The sequence below is a fragment of the Alligator mississippiensis genome, chromosome 14 (assembly GCF_030867095.1).
Source record: "Alligator mississippiensis isolate rAllMis1 chromosome 14, rAllMis1, whole genome shotgun sequence".
NCBI classification, from domain to species: Eukaryota; Metazoa; Chordata; order Crocodylia; family Alligatoridae; genus Alligator; species Alligator mississippiensis.
Window position 1 is genome coordinate 27,541,085 of NC_081837.1, and position 19,828 is coordinate 27,560,912.

The following is a 19,828-nucleotide window of genomic DNA, read 5'->3' on the forward strand; positions in this document are numbered from 1 at the left end:
TTCGCTCACCGCGGCCTTGAAGGTAGAAAAAAAAAAAAAAAGTATGTACAAAGTAGATTTCCAGGTGCAAGAAGGAGGTTTGTGAACTAACCCTATCTCCCCCATAATTCCCATCCTGATAACAGCAAAGAAATAATGAAGTAATATTATAGCCGCTTTTCATGCTAATTTCACTATATGATCACGTGAGTTGTAAGCGACTGTTAAAAAGTATATAAGCCTCCTGATTTTGCTCTTGGGGGGGGACCCCTTCCAAGTGCTTGGGAAATCCATGTCACTTTGGAACTCCCCCTACAGCTGTAGTTTCTTTTGAATAAAAGCTTCTGCTGACCTGACCCAAAAGTACTCTGTGTGTGTTTCCACGACAATTCCTGGTGCCGTGACTCGGATCCAGAACACAGGCTGAGGAAGGAGGACCGCAGGCTACCCCCCCCCGAACCCTGAGGCGCCAAACTTGAGAGGTAAGAGACCTAATTCAAAATCTCTATTGGGGTTTCGGAGGAGGACTGCCTGTAGGCTCCCAACTTGGCCGTGGTAACTGGATCTGAACCTTGTTAAAACAGGTCAGTCTGAACCTTACTGCCGGCTAAAATTTTCTGTCTGGTAAAGGATCCCATTTTGTGTCTGGTAACGTACGTTTTAGGGAGAAACTGTTTGAGGCACCTTCATCCAACAGCACATCGGGCTTGTAGTTAATTAACTAAGGCGGTGTGGGTTAGGAGGTCTGGCTGACTGAATAAATGTGCATGTGTGTGTGTATTTAGAAATATGAGCCACTGATCAGGACTGAGACTACGGTTGGGCTCAGCCGCCCCAATTCTGCCTGACAGGGCAGTTTTGAAAGCAAGGGGGCCCAACTGGAACCTCGTGACCCAGTGGACAGGGCTTATTGAATGAATGTGTGTGTGTATTTAGAAATATGAGCCACTGACCAGGACTGAGACTACGGTTGGGTTCAGCCGCCCCAATTCTGCCTGACAGGGCAGTTTTGAAAGCAAGGGGACCCAACTGGAACCTCGTGACCCAGTGGACAGGGCGTCTGAGTGATTTTGTCTTTTCCAAACCCCTCGTCCCAGTAGCTTCTGCCGAAAGCAGGAGTGAAAGGATCCCTCTAGTGTTTCCCTCCCCATTTCCATTTTATGAGCCGGTGTCGGGTCAGAAGCCTTTTGTCTGGGCAGTGAAAAACTGCGGGGCAAGGCACTGAGCGGCCCGGACATCCTAAATAAGCCTCTCCTACGTCTCCCTGTGTGACTGAAAACGGGAACAAGTCAGTCTAAACAGGTTCCTGTCCCCCCTAAGGGGACTCCGGCGTACTTTATGTACACACACTATTCTCCCGAGACTTGCAAGTACCTGGATAAGTGGAACTGGTATACTAGGGATGATCCTGTGAAACATTTTCCACAGGAAGGAACATTTGATCAGGATAAAATAGTGCACTTGAGAGGGGCGTTAGAGTCCCGTGGATCCAAAACACCACAAAACCAGTGGGACGCGTTCTTTTATTGGTATGATGAGATGTCCAAAAGGCGGACAGAATCTCAAACTAGGAGCCTAAAAGACTCTCAAGAAAAATTAAAACAGCAGTTAAAAGCTGTTCGGGAGAAATTGGCTGCTCCCCCAAATTACACGCTGGCCACCGCTCCAATGTATCCAGCATTGCCCGGGGCGCCCCCACCACCGGAGCCAGCAGAGGATATCCTTGACCTTTGTTCGAACCCCGCTCTCCTGGGACTCCCACATCAGCAACAACCGGTTCAACATCAGGCTGCAGCCCAGGCTAGTGACCCATTAGCTGAAGCTCCTTCAGTAAATCCATCCACGGAGCTTAATAGTCCGGACTCATCCACCATATCTGCCACTCAATCATCACCAGTGTGGCAATTTACTCCTGGGTCACAACCCACCACAGGTGTATTTAGAAGAATGGGAATAGGCATGGAAAGATCTCCCATCAATCTGAGATCCCGAACTGCACAAGTTTACCCCCTAAGACAAATGCCAGGCATTGGCACCGATGGACAAAATATAGTAACTGTGCATGCACCCTGGACTCCAGGTGATCTCTACAATTTAACTCAAAAGTTCCCAAAAATCAGGGAAGACCCAGAAAAATTTCAGGAAGAATTGCAGACTGTTATAAATTGTTATAATCCAACATGGGCTGACATTAATCAGCTCATGCGATCCATTTTGCCCAAGGAGACTATGCTACGTCTGTACGCTGCCTGTACTTGGCCAGATCAAAACCCAGGGATTGGCCAAGACTTTATTGACAAGAGAAATGCTTTGGTTCAGGCAGTTCTCACAATTTGCCCAAAAAAGGCAGACTGGACCAAAATAAATACCTGTAAACAAAACAAAAATGAACACCCCAGTGACTATTTAGAATGCCTCAAACAGGCATTTGAACGATACTCAGGAATGGATAACCCAGTCGGAAATGCTAAACAAGCAATAGTGGCAGCATTCGTCCAGGGACTTAACCCTAAAATTGCTGAGAAAATTCAAACAGTAATTATTGGCTGGGAAACTAAAGATTTGACCGAAGTCCTTGCTGAGGCTAACCATTTTCATAACAAATTGGAACGGTCTAAAGACAGTGCCGAGTTTAAGTTAATGGCCTTACAGATTTCTCAGTTGCAGGGTCCAGGTAGAGGAAGGGGACGAGGACGGGGAAGGGGAGGCCCGGGTAGATTCAGGGGAAGAGATAGATCCTTGAGCCCACAAAACCCAGGCTATGGGAACCAATGTCATTATTGCAAGCAAGAAGGACATTGGAAATCAGAATGCCCCAACCGCCCCGGCCAAGGACCCAGACCCCAGCTCCCACCTCCACTTCCTGTCAATTTTCCCAGTGTTGAATAGGACAGCCTGAGGGACAGTGACATCATTGCTCCTTTGCTTGCTACTGACCAATCTGGTCCGTTTGTTGAATGCCTTATTTCTGGTAAACCTGTCTCCTGTCTTGTCGACACCGGAGCGTCCCGCTCCACGCTAAAGGCTGCTGAGTTTCCTTTTCTACCTTATTCTCCTGAAACTGTAAATGCTGTCGGTATAGGCGGACAACCTATCCCACATCCCGTCTCTGAACCTGTCTCCATCTCTATTGGCCCTTTGTCTGAGAATCATGCCTTTCTTCTTAGCCCCTGTGCACCTGTCAACCTTCTTGGTAAGGACTTGCTGTGTAAACTGGGATGCGTGATTTATTGTAGCCCAGATGGTGTTTACCTTGAGGTACCGGAACAGAGGGAAACCGAGCTTGTGGCTTTGCTAACCCAGGAGTACTCTGATTCTGACACTTCCTTCTTGCAAGAGGAACTGTTGGCACGAGTACCTCCACAGCTGTGGTCCACCCATGCGAATGAAGTGGGGCACATGCTGAGTGCTGAACCAGTGCGTATCATCCTGAACCCTGCCAAGCCACTTCCTCGTGTCCCACAGTACCCCATCTCAAAGGAAGCTGAGGAAGGGATCAAGCCTGTCGTTTCCTCACTCCTTGAGCAAGGGATTATTGTCCCAATACGCTCCCCTTGCAACACACCTATCCTACCTGTCAAAAAACCTGGTAAAGATACGTATCGCTTTGTGCAAGATCTTCGAGCTGTAAATGCCGCTGTGTTACCCGCTTTCCCCGTGGTCCCTAACCCTGCCACTATTCTTTCCTGTATCCCTTCAGATGCTACATATTTCACAGTAGTGGATCTTTGTTCTGCTTTTTTTTCTATCCCCGTTCATAAGGATAGCCAGTATCTGTTTGCATTTACTTATCAGGGATTTCAATATACCTGGACAAGACTCCCTCAGGGATATACAGAGTCCCCAACCCTGTTTTCCCAGATCCTAAAAAAAGATTTGGATCCTATCACGTTCAAAGGGGGGTCCACCCTTGTTCAGTACGTTGATGATCTATTGTTAGCCTCACCCACTTTAGAGGCCTGTGAGCAAGATACTTTGACACTCCTCACAGCTTTAGCTCAGAAAGGCCACAAGGCCTCAAAATCTAAATTGCAGCTCTGCAAGTCTAAGGTACATTATTTAGGGCATGATATCTCAGCAGGAGAACGACACCTTTCCCCTAGTAGAGTTGAAGCTATCCTCAACATTCCCAAACCTATGACTAGAAAACAGATGAGGGGATTCTTAGGTGCAACGGGTTATTGTAGACAGTGGATCCTGGGTTATGCTGCTTTCGCAAAACCCTTGCAAGCATTCACTCATGATACCACCCCGGAACCCCTCCCTTGGACTCCTGAAGCCGAACAAGCATTTGTGGTCCTTAAGCAAGCCCTCACTCTTGCTCCTGCTCTTGGACTTCCTAATTATAAGAAACCCTTTACCTTGTTTTGTCATGAACGGGAAGGAATCGCTTTAGGAGTACTCACTCAGCTGCATGGTGAAAAGCATCGCCCAATTGCATATTACAGCTCTGCCCTTGATCCCGTAGCTGCGGGACTTCCTCCTTGCCTCCGTTCAGTTGCAGCTGCTGCCTTGTTGGTTGAAAAGGCAGATTCTCTAGTTTTGGGACACTCTTTAACCGTTGCAGTTCCACATGCTGTGATGGCCCTTCTGCTCAAGGGCAAAACTCAGCACATTTCCAATTCCCGTCTTACTAAATATGAGAAACTTCTACTGTCAGCTGCAAATGTAACCTTAAATCGCTGTTCAATTCTGAATCCTGCGTCACTTCTGCCTATTGCCTCTGATGGTGAGCCTCATGATTGCCTGTCTATCACAACTCAATTGTTAACCCCTCGAACTGACCTCAAGGACATTCCTATCCCAAACTCTGACCTTGTTTTGTTTGTTGATGGTTCCTGTCTTAGAAATGATGCAGGCAAATTAGTTGCGGGATATGCAGTATGCACTCAGTATGCTGTTTTGGAAGCCTATTCTTTACCCCAAGCTCGTTCTGCTTAAGTTGCTGAACTCATTGCTTTAACACGTGCTTGCATTCTTGCAAAAAATCAAACCACAACCATTTATACTGACTCTAAGTATGCTTTTGGTGTTGTTCATGATTTTGGACAAATCTGGAAACAAAGAGGGTTCCTCACTTCATCAGGGACCCAAATCAGTCATGGTTGTTATGTAAAAGCGCTCTTAGAAGCTGTTCAATTGCCTCTTGCTATTGCTATTGTTAAATGTAAAGCTCATGAGAAACCGTTTGATGATGTCACACGAGGAAATGATCTGGCAGACCGTTCTGCCAGAAATGCGGCCCTTTCTGGCCCACAGGCTCCTAACTCTGTTTTTGTTTGTTTTTCAGCAGACCAGTCTCCTTTGGCTAGCCTTTCAAGTCTGGCCCTTCTTCAAAATCAGGCCCCAAAAAAGGAAATAAATGACTGGCTGCGTGCAGGATGTTCACTGCACCCCGACTCTCTCTGGCGCTTCCTGGACGGCCGCCTGGTGGCGCCTAGAGAGCTTTTGTCACATCTTGCTCGTTTAACCCACTCTGTGGCCCATACGAGCAAGGGAGGAATGATTGCTACAGTACAAAGAAATTGGTTTGCCCCAAATTTTCCTTCCATGGCACAACAGTACTGTAGCTCCTGTCCCATCTGCTTAGCTCACAACATTGGGCAACGAGTAAAAACGACACCCGCAGCCCATCCCCCTCCATGGGGACCGTTTGTAAATCTGCAAATTGATTTTGTGCAGCTACCTAAGTGCTGTTCTTATGAGTACATTCTTGTTATTATTGATGTGTTCTCTGGATGGGTGGAAGCCTACCCATGCGTACGTGCTGATTCCATCACTGTAGCAAAGAAATTGCTCAAAGAATTCATCCCTAGATTTGGATTGCCTCTCACAATAGATAGTGACCGTGGCACCCATTTCACAGGACAGATAATAAAAAACATCTGCCAAGCACTCAACATACAGCAACACCTACACTGTAGTTATCATCCACAGTCAAGTGGTGCTGTAGAACGTAAAAACTCTGATTTAAAAACGCGCATTTCGAAGATTTGTGCTGAAACAGGCCTCAAATGGCCTGATGCACTGCCCATTGCTCTTATGCACATTAGAAACACTGTTAACAGAAAACATGGCCTAACCCCTTATGAAATACTCATGGCACGACCCATGAGGATGCCAGCTACACCACCTGTTGCCCCTCACCAAACAGACCTACAATTAACTGATGAAACTGTACTAAATTATTGCAAGGCATTAATGAAGTATGCCAGGTCTGTTCATTCACAGGTCCAAGAAGCCTTACCTCAACCACCGGATGTTCCCTGTCACAACCTCGAACCAGGGGATTGGATCTACGTAAAGGTCTATCAACGGAAAAACGCACTTCAGCCCAGATGGAAAGGACCTTTCCAGGTACTTCTAACCACTAATTCTGCTGTTCGTTGCCAAGGTCACCAAACGTGGACTCACGCCTCGCACTGCAAGAAGGTATCACCTCCATTGGACGCCGAAGCAGCTGTATTCCAACCAAGGTTGGGATCTTTCCCTGACGCCAAGGACAAAGACCCTCAGGACCTCACTCAGGCAAGTGAGGAGCATCAGGGTGCAAGTGCTAGTAACCTCTCCCCTGCACCCAACACCTCAGCCCAGCCGGATTCATCAGTTGAAGAACGAAGATATCATCTTCGGCCTCGAAGAAAGTAAATGCTCCCATTCGGAAGATCACCACCTCGATCAAGACCAAGAGCTGACATTATCAGTCCTTTAGGTAACTTGAGCCCAGAGGACGAAGAAAGACTTTGGCTGCCATCCTGGGTTTGGCTGGTAGTGTTCTTTTTCTTACTGGTGCTGGTTATGTTTGTTGTTAAGATTCTTTGTCCCTCCTGTATCTAAAAATGGCACTGATATCCTTATATATCACACTTGGGTATCTCAGTATCACCCAAGGGGGGTGGGAGAAAAATTTGTATTTGCAGATCTCCCATGCGGTGGCTCAAGCTGGAAATAAAAGTGACTGCTGGATATGCTCTCACAGCCCAGCACACCTACACCAAGGAATCCCAATGATCGGAGTACCAATATCCCTCCAGCAATGGGGAACAATAAACGGCGGCTTCATTAGACACTACTCGTTAGCTGCCCATCGGTCCGCTCCTAAAGAATGGAGGGCCGCCCCTGCTAACTGGATAATCTCCCCAAGAGTAGAGGTGCCTTTCTGTTACAGATCCAACAACACCGGAGCTTATAATAAAGCCACACCTGTAGGACACTACCCTCATTGCCTAACTACTCTAGATTATAGCCCTAGTAGCACCAGTGGAATCCTGTTGGGTAACGTACCCTCTCTCAATTGTACAGGATTCATGGTCTACAACTTTTCTAAGGAACCTCATGTTGCTCTCATTGCAAACAGATCAGAATTTTACATTCACTCCAATTTTACTTCTTGTAATATATCTCGGTCCAGCAGAATAACAGCTGAACGTGGACCGTCCTATACGATGCATATCAATCGAAAGTGCCGGATAGGGCACAACAACTGCCGAGATTTGAGTACCCTTTCTGCCCCAGGCCTTTACTGGCTCTGCGGAAACAGGGCTCATAAAATCTTGCCCTGGAATTGGGTGGGGGCATGCACTCTTGGATGTGTTATCCCTGGTTTCGAAATGCATAGTGCAATATATCTGGAACAAGTAAAAAATTTCAACCATCACATGAAAAGGGCGGTTAACCCCTTAGCTACCAGAAACACAGGGTTCCATCGATTTGTGAGAACCTTCATACCGTGGCTTGGAGTAAGAGAATTGGAACTAGCCATAATTAACATTTCAGCCACAATGGAAGCTATGGGAAATGCCACTGCGGATGCAATTCAGGCTCTGCAAAAAGAGATCTCCCAGATCTCACAAGTAACTATACAACACCGCATAGCCCTAGATTACCTATTGGTATCCCAGGGAGGAGTATGTGCCTTAGTAAACTCCACCTGTTGTGTCTATGTCAATCAGGACATGCGAATCGAAACTGACATTCGCAAAATCCGAAATCAGTTAAGGGTCCTACATCAAGTGGCCTCAGAAAATACTGACTGGGGTCTAGAAGAAATGTGGTCTTGGCTAACCTCCTGGCTCCCAGATTTCGGGGCCCTTGGCAAGAAAATCCTGTATGGAATATTGTTTGTCTTGATAGTTCTGATAATGTTCTATGTCTTAATGCAACTGATCCTCTGCTGCGTGAAAGCCAGCAGGGGAAGCTTTAGCAAGGCAAGAAAACCCACAGCAGAGTCTAGAATAATGGTGTTACAAAAGTGTGAGCAGATTGAAAGAAAACATGAAAGGCTGCATGATGAAATAGAGGGGCTCATGAGAATGGAAATTTAAGGCTAAAGTGAGACTAAATAGTCTCAAAGGGGGGGGCTGTGGAATCAGAAAAAATATATGCCTTAAACTTTGATTATTTTAGTTATAAGATGACATAACCGCTTTGTGTAGAATTGCTGGCTCGGTACAGTAGAACAGATAAGGGCAAGTGTTTGTTCTTTGTAACTCTTCTGCAAATGCTTCGCTCACCGCGGCCTTGAAGGTAGAAAAAAAAAAAAAAAGTATGTACAAAGTAGATTTCCAGGTGCAAGAAGGAGGTTTGTGAACTAACCCTATCTCCCCCATAATTCCCATCCTGATAACAGCAAAGAAATAATGAAGTAATATTATAGCCGCTTTTCATGCTAATTTCACTATATGATCACGTGAGTTGTAAGCGACTGTTAAAAAGTATATAAGCCTCCTGATTTTGCTCTTGGGGGGGGACCCCTTCCAAGTGCTTGGGAAATCCATGTCACTTTGGAACTCCCCCTACAGCTGTAGTTTCTTTTGAATAAAAGCTTCTGCTGACCTGACCCAAAAGTACTCTGTGTGTGTTTCCACGACAGGAGGGATGTGGCCAATATGGAGAGGGTCCAAAGGAGGGCCACCCGCATGATCAGGGGGCAGCAGGGCAGGCCCTATGAGGAGAGGCTGAGGGACCTGAACCTGTTCAGCCTCCACAAGAGAAGGCTGAGAGGGGATCTAGTGGCAGTCTACAAACTAGTCAAGGGGGACCAGCAGGCATTGGGAGAGTCCCTGTTCCCCCGAGCACTACCAGGAGTTACAAGAAACAACGGACACAAGCTAGCACAGGGTAGTTTCAGGCTAGATATTAGGAGGTGCTATTTCACTGTCAGGGCGGCTAGGACCTGGAACCAACTTCCAAGAGAAGTGGTGCTGGCTCCTACCCTGGGGGTCTTTAAAAGGAGGCTGGACGAACATCTGACTGGGGTTGTTTGATCCCAGTACTCTTTCCTGCCATGGCAGGGGGTCGGACTAGATGATGTCCTCAGGTCCCTTCCTACCCTACCAGCTATGAAAGGGACCTGAGACAGGGCCCAGGTCCACAGCAAGGCTTAAGGTTTGGAAAGGGAGCTGGGTATGAGGCTCCAGGGGCAGGGAGATTGAAGCCTAGTGTCATGTGTGGGATGAGAGCCCAGAATGGGGCAGAGCAGACCAGGAGGGTCCAGAGCTGGGCAGGAAGCCCAAGGGAAAGGGAGGGGCTGGGAGCCCTGAGTGGATTTGAATAGAGACCCCAGTAGGGGTGGGGTGATTGAGAGTCCCGACGTGAGGCACTGGAGTGAGGGTCCCTGGGTGCGGGCACGGGAATGAGAACCCTAGTGTGGGGGCACAGGATTGTAGGATGAGTGATAGGCCAAGTAAGCTTAGGCCGGGTATTAGGCAATGGATGCCAGCTGTGAGGCATGGGACATGGTATAAGGGAAGGTTCGGAACCATATATATGCCCTCGGCATCAGGGCAATGAAATGGGTAGCCTCCTGCCTGGTTAACAACCTACAATTGGTTTCATCTAAGGCATGGCAGGAGAGGCAGGCAGACAGCCTTAAGACAAGTCGGTGGGCCAACGATTAGACTGGCCCTGGGATGCCCACTTGTTACAGTGGCATGTGAATGCTTTAGCCTGGATGATAGCAGCTACAGAAGTGTGTTAAATCTGAAAGATTTAGTGTCACACGAAGCCCTGAGTGGAGCTCTTTCTGAGGATGTCTCCATTCTGTTCCTGATGAATTACTGCTGACATGTAAATGTGCAACATGCAAAACTGAAAGATGCAAGTGCCAGAAAAATAATTTTTCTTGTACTGAATACTGCAAATGTGGTGAAAAATGTATAAGGAAACCTAAATAGTTTAATGGATGATGTGTTGGATCACCCCAAAACATTAAAAGGAAAATTCTTTCAATACTCACATTAATTTGTTTGATACCATGTTGTATGTTATAGCATGTATTATTAATTCCATATTGATATTCTAGTTTTATATACAGCATTTAGATTTCAACTGGTATGTAAGAACATTTTTCATAAATAATGTTGAGATAATTTGCCTTGAGAGAATTGGGAACCCGACTTTCTTTTGTCACTATGCCATTGGAAACATCTTTATTTGATTTTTTGACCTTGAAAACTTTGGGTTAGACACCAAGATTACTTTTCTACCATACTTAGAAGAGATACCAGTCACTGAAGAGCGACTGTTGCCACGTTCAAAGATGGCACCCTCCCACTTTCCATGCACCGAATGGTGAAATGTACTCAAGTTTTTTTTAATCCCTTCACATGTGTTTTCTTAGGTACAGGTGGTTAGTCAGTTTTGACTTTTCTACTGGGGTCAATGTCAGGGACTGAACTAATAGGATAAATTGTCAGTGACCAGGCCCTGACAATCTGCCAGTTCAACTATTCAGCCTCTTATAGAGATTCCTATGCCAAATCCCTAAAACTTATCCACAGCTCCCAAATTCACACAGAGGCTAGGGCATGTTTGCAGTATCCATCAAACAATTAACACTAGGCATATCTACATGTGCCTATTAATGCACAGCTATAAACTCTGGGGCATAGTGTTCCAGAACGTATTGCTCCCAGGCATGTGTCTGGTATGTGCACCCAGGATCACAGCATGTTGAATTGGGGCAGAACAGCCCCAGCTGGCAGTGGGGCCAGGGAGGTGATCCTGCTAGCCCAGGGCTGCTCCCCCTGGCTCAGTGTGCTGCAGAGGGGCTGTCTGGGGCACAAGGGTGCTTCAGCATGGGGCTAGCTGGCAAGCAGCTTTCACACTGAAGCACCCTCATGCCCCAGCCAACCAGGGCAGCATCTACACGTGCACTGCTGTGCAGTTTTTTACTTGTAAATACAAGTACTATCTTGCTGTGGAGTGAATTAGTTTATTCCAGCCTAATAGGGGTGCAGGTGTAGACACCGAGACATTCACTGCACAGCTAATTGTTTTTTTGTGCAGTAAATGTCTCATATAGATGTGCCCATTGACAAATTAATAAACACACTATCAAAGTACATCTACGAGCACTTTGGGACAGGCCCATCCCTTTGGCACAGGCCACCCTCTGGCACTTCGCTCTGGGAGTGGTCCCCTAGGCTGCAGTGAGGCCATTCAAAGAGTATGGCACAAGAGTCAGTGCAGACCAGGGAACAAGAATCGGGCCATACTCATCTCTCTCTCTCTCTCTTTCTCTGTCTCTCATACAAACACACACACCATGCACACACGCACAAGCTCCTGTCGCAAAGTCAAAAAGTCTGCTCCAGGTGATTCAAGTCAGATCTATTTATTGAGAACTTGTTAGGTGGATAAAAAATTTTCCACTAGATGTATAAGAATTTATAAACCTATACTCTTTATGTACTTTAATAAATGTATTTATGACAATCATGCAAAGATAGGTTATTTCTGTAAGAAAATAGCAAGATAAAAAAGAAAATGAAAAGCACTAATACATCTTGTGGGGTTCTCACATCTATAACTACTGCATGAGCCAATGGATTTCATGCAGTCAGAGGGCTGAGAATGCTCTTGTCTTTTTGGCCTACTCAGAAATAACTTGTGATATCTTACAGTTTTTCCAGAATGCCCTGCTTCTTGCAGACACTGTCTAAACTTGACTAAGATTGATCAAAGGCCAGTACCTGCCAGGCACCTATCCTGAAAACCCCAAAGCTTGACCACTGGCAGCAGTGGGTCTGATCCTGGGAGCTCTGCTGTCCTTTGGACTATGAAGCTGGCGCTACTTGCCTCCTTGCATGCTCCTGCCTCCCCACAGTGTGCGTGGAACTTATCCAGCTGTGCAGGCCTCAAGCACAGGGGCGAGGGATAGAAGTTACACATAAACCGGTTTCAGTGAACAGAAACTAGTTTAGACCTGTAACAGAACTTAAGTTCAGTGCACAGAAACCAGTTTCAAAATCGCTGAAACTGGTTTAAGATAAATCTGGTTGAATGTAGTACCAGATTTAACTGATTTGGGTCAAATCAGTTTATGGAACTTTCCTAGCCAGAGCAGGGGCAGGGGCATGGACAGATGCCAGCTGGCATGACCCCTTAAGGTGAAGGGATAGATAGGGGGTTTATTCCCCCTCCCTCCCCCCTCTCACCAGGAGACCGCAGCTGGGGTCTGCCTGGTTGGGACAGAGCAGCTCCTGTTAGGCTCCACCCCCCTCCAGCGGTAGGGGCGGGGGCATGGCCAGATTCCAGGGGGCATGGCCCCACCATCCACCAACCTTGCCCAGGGCTGGGGCTAGTGCTGTGGCTGGGGCTGTGGGGCTGAGCCAGGCCAGCCTGAAGGTGCTACTGAGCATGGGCACAGAGGGGCTGACCTGGGCTGGGCTACAGGGGTAGGGTCCTTCTAGCCGGCTGAGGCTCGTGCTGGTGCCACGGGACCTGTGCACCCGAATTGCTCCCAGCTTCTCACGCCCAGGACAGGCTGGACTGTTGGAGCCATAGCCAGCTGGAAAGGGCCCTGGCCCCATGGCTCAGCCCAGCCTGGGCTGGCCCCTCGATGCCTGCCCTCAGCAGCACCCACAGCTGGCCCCACTCAGCCCTGGGTGAGGCGGGTGGATAAGAGGGCTGGCCTGGGCCAGGGCCTGGGGGAAGGCCCTTTCCAGCCAGCTGCAGCTTTGTCACAACCCAGCCCAGTGCACATGGGTGGCAGCTGGCCGGGCAGCAGCGCAGAGGCAATGCTGCTGCAGCTGTGGGCGGGTGTCTTGGCAGTTGGATTGGCTGCGTGAGATGATTCCTTCATGCCTGTGGCTGCCCAGGTTGGTTCAGAGGCACTGGCGGGCCCAGAGCCCAGCAGCCACCTGCCACTGGGGCTCATGTGCCTGCAGTCGCTGCTCCTGCCGCCACCACCGCTGCACCCCCTGCATGGTGCTTGCTTATCACAGGCACCATGCAGGGGTGTAGTGGCAGTGGCTACGGGAACATGAGCCCCCGTGGCAGATGGCTTCTGGGCTCCAGGTCACTGGCGCCTCCAAGGTGACGTGGGCAGACACACTCATGAAGGAATTGTCCTGCATGGCCAGTCCAGCTGCCAAGGTGCCTGCCTGCAGCTGCAGCAGCATTGCCTCCATGCTGCTGCGTGGCCAGCCATCACCTGTACATGCCAGGCAGGGCTGTCACAGAGCCACAGCCAGCTGGGAAGGGCCCTGTCCCCATGGCCCAGCCTGGGCCCACCTTGCCTGGGGCTGAGAGGGGCTGGCTGCAGCCCTTGCTGAGAATGGGCATGGAGGGGCCAGCCCAGGGTTAGGGCCCTTCCCAGCTGGCTGTGGCTCCATAACAGCCCAGCCCAACCCAGCCTGGGCATGGGGAGCCTGGATCAATCTGAGTTCACAGCTCCTCTGGTCCCAGCCCAAGCTGAATCCAGATGGAAAGGCCCTGTCCCCATGGGCCAGCCCCCCTGCACCCACCCTCAGCAGCACCCGCAGGTTGGCTCAGCTCAGCCCCACAGCCCCAGGTGAGGTGGGCAGATGGCAGGGCCATGCAGGCCAGCTCTGGCCATACCCCCTGCCATGCGAGCAGGCAGTGGGGCAGAAACCCTGGCAGGCCCTGACTGGGGTCCCTGTGCCCATGCCGAAGAGGGGAAAAAGGGGAGTTTAATTCTCCTCCCTTTCCCCTACTTCACCTGAGGCTGCTGCCCAGCCTGGCTCTGACCATGGCCCCGACAGTGGGGAGGAAAGCTGGGCAGACCCCTGTTTGGGTCCCTGTGTGAGTGGGACAGAGGGGAGACAGGGGAGTTTAATTCCCCTCCCTGCCCCCCTTTACTTGAGGCACTGCCCAGTGCCAGTGTCTGATTACCCCTGCCCACCCCACTGTTGGCTCTATGGGGTGTCATTTAGAGCAGGGTCAGTTAGTTTTTAAAAATAGGCATGGGCTTGGACAAAACAAACATGTGATGATTGCATGCTTGTTTCCTATGTTCTGCATGACTTCACAGCCTAATAGAGATGTTAAACAAGGTCAGATGCAGCGGGATAGAAATCAGGTAATAGTGGGATCTCCAAAAACCTTCAATCAACCCAGTCATAGAGCTACAAACAGAACAGGGCACTGAAGTCAACTTGAGTCTCTTGGGCTTACTTAGTCCTAAGTGAGGTTAGTCTGGCAGAGCAGTTTTGTTGGAGAGGAGAAGGATAACACTGGTGGTGCTGCCAGTCATACAGAATAGCTGTTTAGAAACAATGCGTGCTTACATGGGACCTGGGTTATTGCTAGGGACCTACTTAAATAATGGTGAGACAATTTCACTGGCATTTCTCAACGGTCCTGCCCCTCAGCACTGATTTGTGAAGAGGACCCAGGAGGGAGAAGGGACAAGGGAGCAGCCACCATCTTGATTGCTGGCTGCCCTTCATGCCTCCCCACCAGCTCCTCCCAGCAGCAAGGACCAGTGGCTCCCACTGGGGAGCCAGCACTTTATTTTATATGTTTTTGTTTTGATTTTGTGAATTCACCAACAATCCCAGATTTCACAGTTTCCATGAAATCTGTGAAACCACAAATTAAGTAGGTCCCTAATTATTGCTTAAAATAATTGCTAGCTGGAGGCAGGATGCAAATAGGGGTTGACCACAAAGACATGGACTGGAAATAGCTCCAAAAGTCTGGGAACTCTTCCAAGTTCATCCAAGCTACCTCAAATGTCTACACGCTGAAAAATTGGATCAGATGGCTCACAAGAGCCATTCTCTGCCCTCCATATCAAAAGCTGGGCCCTTCACCCAAGATGAGAATCAAACCTCTCTAAGCATCTTTATGCCACCTTGCCTTTTGGGTTGTGTGGCAAGCAGAGCTGCTGAAGAGTAAAGAGGAGAGCTGTCTTCCTTGGGAGATTTCTGCTTTTCTAGGCTGAAGGTTGTGAAGACAGCTCTCCTCTTTACTCTTCAGGAGCAATGCTTGCCGCACAACCCAGAAAACCAAGGAGGCATAAAGATGCTTTGAGAGGTTTGATTTGCATTTTGGGTGAAGGTTTAAGCATTTTACTCAAACTGGTTTTCCATCTCTCGTTGCCCAGAAGAGGAGATACCAACCACCTGGATGAAGAGTACTTTCTACACACCCCTGGAATGGGCAATGCATCTGCAGTGCAGAGGTCTGTGAGGACAGGTCCACAAGGAAGATCTTCAGTCCAGGCTGAGGCTAGGAAAGAGATTTTCCAGGATTCTTTTGGGTCCAGATGTTCCAAGGGAGACACTGAGCCAGAGGATAGGAAGTACAGGCTTGTTCCCATTCTTGAAATGGCTTGCCCAGTCTCCAGGCTTGGCCCTGCTGTCAGCGCCACCAGATAGATGAGCTACAGCCCATGTGACATGCCCATGTTTTGGTTCCTGTCATGTGCATGGATGCTAGGAAGTCTACTCTGGTTTTTCAGGACTGTATCTGTAGTGTTGCTGTGCGCTGCCTGCAGTCCAAACAGTATCTTCATCTTTAAACCATTTAGTTTAACAGCTAACTCTGACTCAGGTGGGCTCACTGTTTTCCACTAGTAAGGTTCATTCGATTATGGAGTCCATGCACCTCCAGTAAGGAATTGGTATTGGGTTTGCAGAAGCTGCAAGCTGTTGTGGCCCTGTACTGTTATGCAGTGTGCTGGAGACTGGACTACCTGCTCTGGCAAATTGCCAGGGTTGGGAGACAAAAGCTAGGTCCTCATCTAGCTTCTCAGAACAAGGCAAGGAGACTGGCTGGGACAGAACATGGAATAGCCACTAGCTTCACCAGGGAATTTCAGGAAGAGCTTAGAATTCATGAATTTTGCAGTGCCATGCACAACACACAGGTTGTACTTTCTCTGCCCCCCAAATCATGCTTCTTGGAGGAGAAAAGGGAACCCTGCAGTGAGTGTATGCTTATGCATGTACCCATCCAAAGAAGGCCTTGCATATGTGCATGTGTGTCTGCATCTATGCCAGAAGGGGAGTCTGCTGTGTATACATGTATGTGCACCCCTCTGTACCAGGGAAGATACCTGCTATACACAGATGCGCTCATGCATGCCTGTATGCATGCTAAGGGAGCCCTGCTGAGTGTGGATATGAACGTGTGGCAGGAGGGGAGCCCTGTAGTGACTTCACGAATTAATACCTATGCCAGGAAGGTACATGGACTCATGGCAGCTAGGAAGCTGAGGCTGGTGCATGCATTCCTCTACAGCCATACCACAGTGTTAGAAGGACATCTCTGAGCACTTGTTTCCTGGGCTATGCCTGACCATTTATTTCCCAGGACCCAATCTTCATGAGAGGGAGTGGTGCCAGCCCCCAGGGACCCAATCCTAGTGCATGGAGGGCAGGAGGGAGTGATGCTGGGACCCCACAGCCCAATCTGACCCATAGATGGGCCCCACACCACTCACCTAGCCATTCTGCTTTGGGAAGAAGAGATGTGTGTAGGGTATGCTGCACAGAACACACCTCCTATACACTGATGATCAGAACAGGTTGGATGGCCCGAAGCAGGCACTGCCTGACATTCAGCTTTGAAGATGCATCCACACAAAAGAGAAGTAATTGGGCACATTTACTGCCATGTCACCTGGCTTTCTGGGGCTGAAGCCATTTCATACTATGGTGGAGTGAACAGAATGAAGTTTAATGCTGATACATGTAAGGTGCTGCACCTTTGGTCAAAAAGCACATATACAAAATAGATGGCAACTGGCTGGATGGCAGCACTTTGGAGAAAGATCTAGGAATCTTGGTGAATCACAAACTTAATACGGGTTTGCAGCATGATGTAGCTGCACAAAAGCTGAATGTGATTTTAGGCCATATCAATATGAGCATTAGATGCAAGACACTGGAAGAGATGGTGCCTATTTACTTGGCACAGGTAATGCCTCACCTAGAGTATGGTGAGCAGTTTTGGGCTCCACATTTTAAAAAAGACATGGAGAAGTTAGAGAGGGTCTAGAGACAGGTGACAAAAATGATAAAGGGCTTTGAAAGGAAGTAGGAGGAGGAGCTAGTCATGTTCAACTTGCAGAAAAGTGCTTAAGAGGGGACATGATAGCAGTCTTCAAATACCTGAAAGGGTGCCATAAACAAGATGGAGAACATATCTTTCTCACTGCAGAGAGCAGGTTGTGGACCAATGGCTTAAAGTTGCAGTAAAGTAAGCTTAGACTGGATATCAGGAAAAAAAATCCTCTTCACTGTTAGAACAGTGAGACGGTAGAATAGCGCCGCCTAGGGAAGTTGTGAAATCTTCATCGTTGGAGCCGTACAAGAAGAGGTTGGATGACCTAGGAGCAGCTGGTTCAGGCAGGGGGTTGGACCAGAGGCCCATTCCAGCCCTACTTTACTATGATTCAATGTGCTCCTTGCTCCCAGGGCCAATACGCCTGGCTTTCCATTTGGAACCCAGAAGCATCAATGGATGAGTTCATGTATCAGCAAATAGAATAAGACCCAGTGATCTCAAAACATGGGCAAGTCCTTCAAGCTGTTAGCTGATGGCAGAAGCAAGGGCCAGGACATCCAGATTAGCTGGGCTCACAAACATGTTACAATGTATGTTGGCTGTCCAGCTATCATTCACAAAGCCAGGCTTGTTTGGAAGAGGAGGTTGAGGGCCTGAGTCCCCTTTGCCTGAACACCAAGTCATTGTTGCTGGTCATTACTATTGGAGAATAGCCTTGGCCCTGGTGTAAGTGACTGCATACAGTGCAGGTCAGAGGCCCTGCAGAACCAGGTGCCAGGACACAGGCATCATTCATGGGAACTAGAATTTTACTTCTAGAACTGCTGCACAATGCTAGTTCCCATCTGGAGACTGGGGGGCCCAGGGCTCAGTCTCTCCCACAGCCATAGCCACGGTGCTCCACTAGCCACCCATACGACTTCTCCTGAAGCAGTAGGTCTGCACAATCTCCCAGTATGGCAGAGTCCTGCTGACAAGAACGAGTGACATTCTGTGGTCTCTCGGAAAGGGAATTGAGGTGCACCTCAGGAGTGCTTTGAACTAAGAGAGGCTGTACATATTCACCATAAAGGGACACAGTGAAGCAAGTAGGTGCAACTCAGCTGAACCATGGGGAAGCATTGCCTGGAGTCTCAGGGGTGGGTTTGCAGCCACTGTTAGAAGTGAGGAGGCTCAGTTCTAAGTCAGGAGGCCGAGGGAAGGCAATAGAGAGGAGCCCTGCAATGTGTCAGCCATTTTTCCTCTAGGCTTCTGGAGGGAAAGCGCTGAGGTTCGAGAATAAGGCGATATTGCATCAGCTTAAGGTGACAGGTGTGTTGTTGTACTGAGTACTGTAACTTGGCTTTGATGGGATGGAGCACGATGTAAACATTTCCAGTTTCTGTGCGGCGCAGAAGCTGGAGGGGCAGGGAGGTTAGTGAGAGTCCTTCATCTGTCTTTGGATCTTCTGCAACATCTCCTGCATCCGCCTCAGCTGAAACAAAAGGAAAGCATCTGAGGGCCCAGTCCCCAGCACCCCTTCCCTAAGGAATAGAAGCTACAGGTTGCACTCAGCACAGCTCCAGAGATCAATATACTGGCAGTGTCAATGGGAGCCCCAAAGGGCCACAAGCTTCCTCACCATAGGACCAACTTGGATTTGACTTTCTGTCCTCTCTCATGGCTCTGCCAGGACTGGGGGATAGCTGCAGCATCAGATCTGACACGGGGACCTCTCCTCTGTAGCAAGAGGGCATATTCTCCCCTGCAGTGGGGTCATTTACACATGGGCATGGAAAGTGCCACAGACCTAGAAATTACTGCTTTCCAGGATACCTGAAGAAGGGCTAGATGGTTAATCTGGAGGCAAGGCAGACAGGATCAGGCCCAGGCTCCTTGGGCAGCCCTGTGGGAATAAAAAAAATGGGTTGTCCCCTGGAGTTGCTCTGACAGCAGGAGCGTGACTAGGCCAGGCCTCAGGGAAAGGACTGCCAGAGGAAGGGCCTTATCTAAGGTCCTCATTAGTGTTCAGTATTAAGAACATGGAAGAATGGGCTCATTTGAGGAATTTGCAAGTGTTGGGTATAATAGAGAGCCTGAGGCTTCATTACTGTAAGATAAAAGCAGTTCAGCCAGGGAGCACTGCAGGCTAGGCAGGGTGCAGCAGCTGCAAGTCACTGGGGCAACAGGCTAATGGAACAGTCAGCAGGCACCTACAGGTGGTCAGCTGGCTGGAGGTAGACAGGGCTGTGGGAGTATATAAGCCCAATGCTGGGGCTGGCAATGGGAGTCTCTCCCTGGCAGCTACAGGGCAAGGAGCTCCTGTCCAGGAGAGCCACCCAGGGATGCTAGGCTGACTGCTTTGCTGCTTGCAGGAACAGGGAGGCTTAGGGAGTTCGCAAGGAGCCCAGGCTGGGAGGACATGCTGTATTAGTGAGTCAAGGTTTACACCCTTAAAGGGACAGAGGGCTGTTATCCCCTTATGTTTATGTTGTGTCTATACTGGTGGTTTGGACTGGGACTGCACAGGGAAGTTTATGGGGGGCCCCATTAGTGCCCCAGGGGCAGGCTCAAGGGTCAAGCAGCTATTGAGCCCGGAGTGGGCAGA

General features: G+C 48.9%; 2 protein-coding genes across 5 annotated transcripts in view; one reads left to right on the forward strand and one right to left on the reverse strand.

Annotated features, from left to right (window-relative positions):
* The window catches only part of LOC132244810 (syncytin-A-like), a 37,685-nt gene extending 26,119 nt beyond the window's left edge, over positions 1 to 11,566 (forward strand). The window contains exon 2 of one of the 3 annotated variants that reach the window (XM_059717305.1): positions 6,195 to 11,566. In XM_059717305.1, the coding sequence (XP_059573288.1) occupies positions 6,819 to 8,303 (1,485 nt within the window). In that variant the 5' untranslated portion in view covers positions 6,195 to 6,818 and the 3' untranslated portion in view covers positions 8,304 to 11,566. The remainder of the gene's footprint in view (positions 1 to 6,194) is intronic. The other 2 variants (XM_059717304.1, XM_059717306.1) reach the window with 2 other exon arrangements.
* A 14-nt stretch (positions 11,567 to 11,580) lies between these two features.
* Positions 11,581 to 19,828, reverse strand: part of SEPTIN4 (septin-4) — a 72,923-nt gene continuing 64,675 nt past the window's right edge. For both annotated transcript variants that reach the window (XM_014609845.3, XM_019486325.2), the window contains exon 11: positions 11,581 to 18,715. In XM_014609845.3, the coding sequence (XP_014465331.1) occupies positions 18,656 to 18,715 (60 nt within the window). In that variant the 3' untranslated portion in view covers positions 11,581 to 18,655. The remainder of the gene's footprint in view (positions 18,716 to 19,828) is intronic.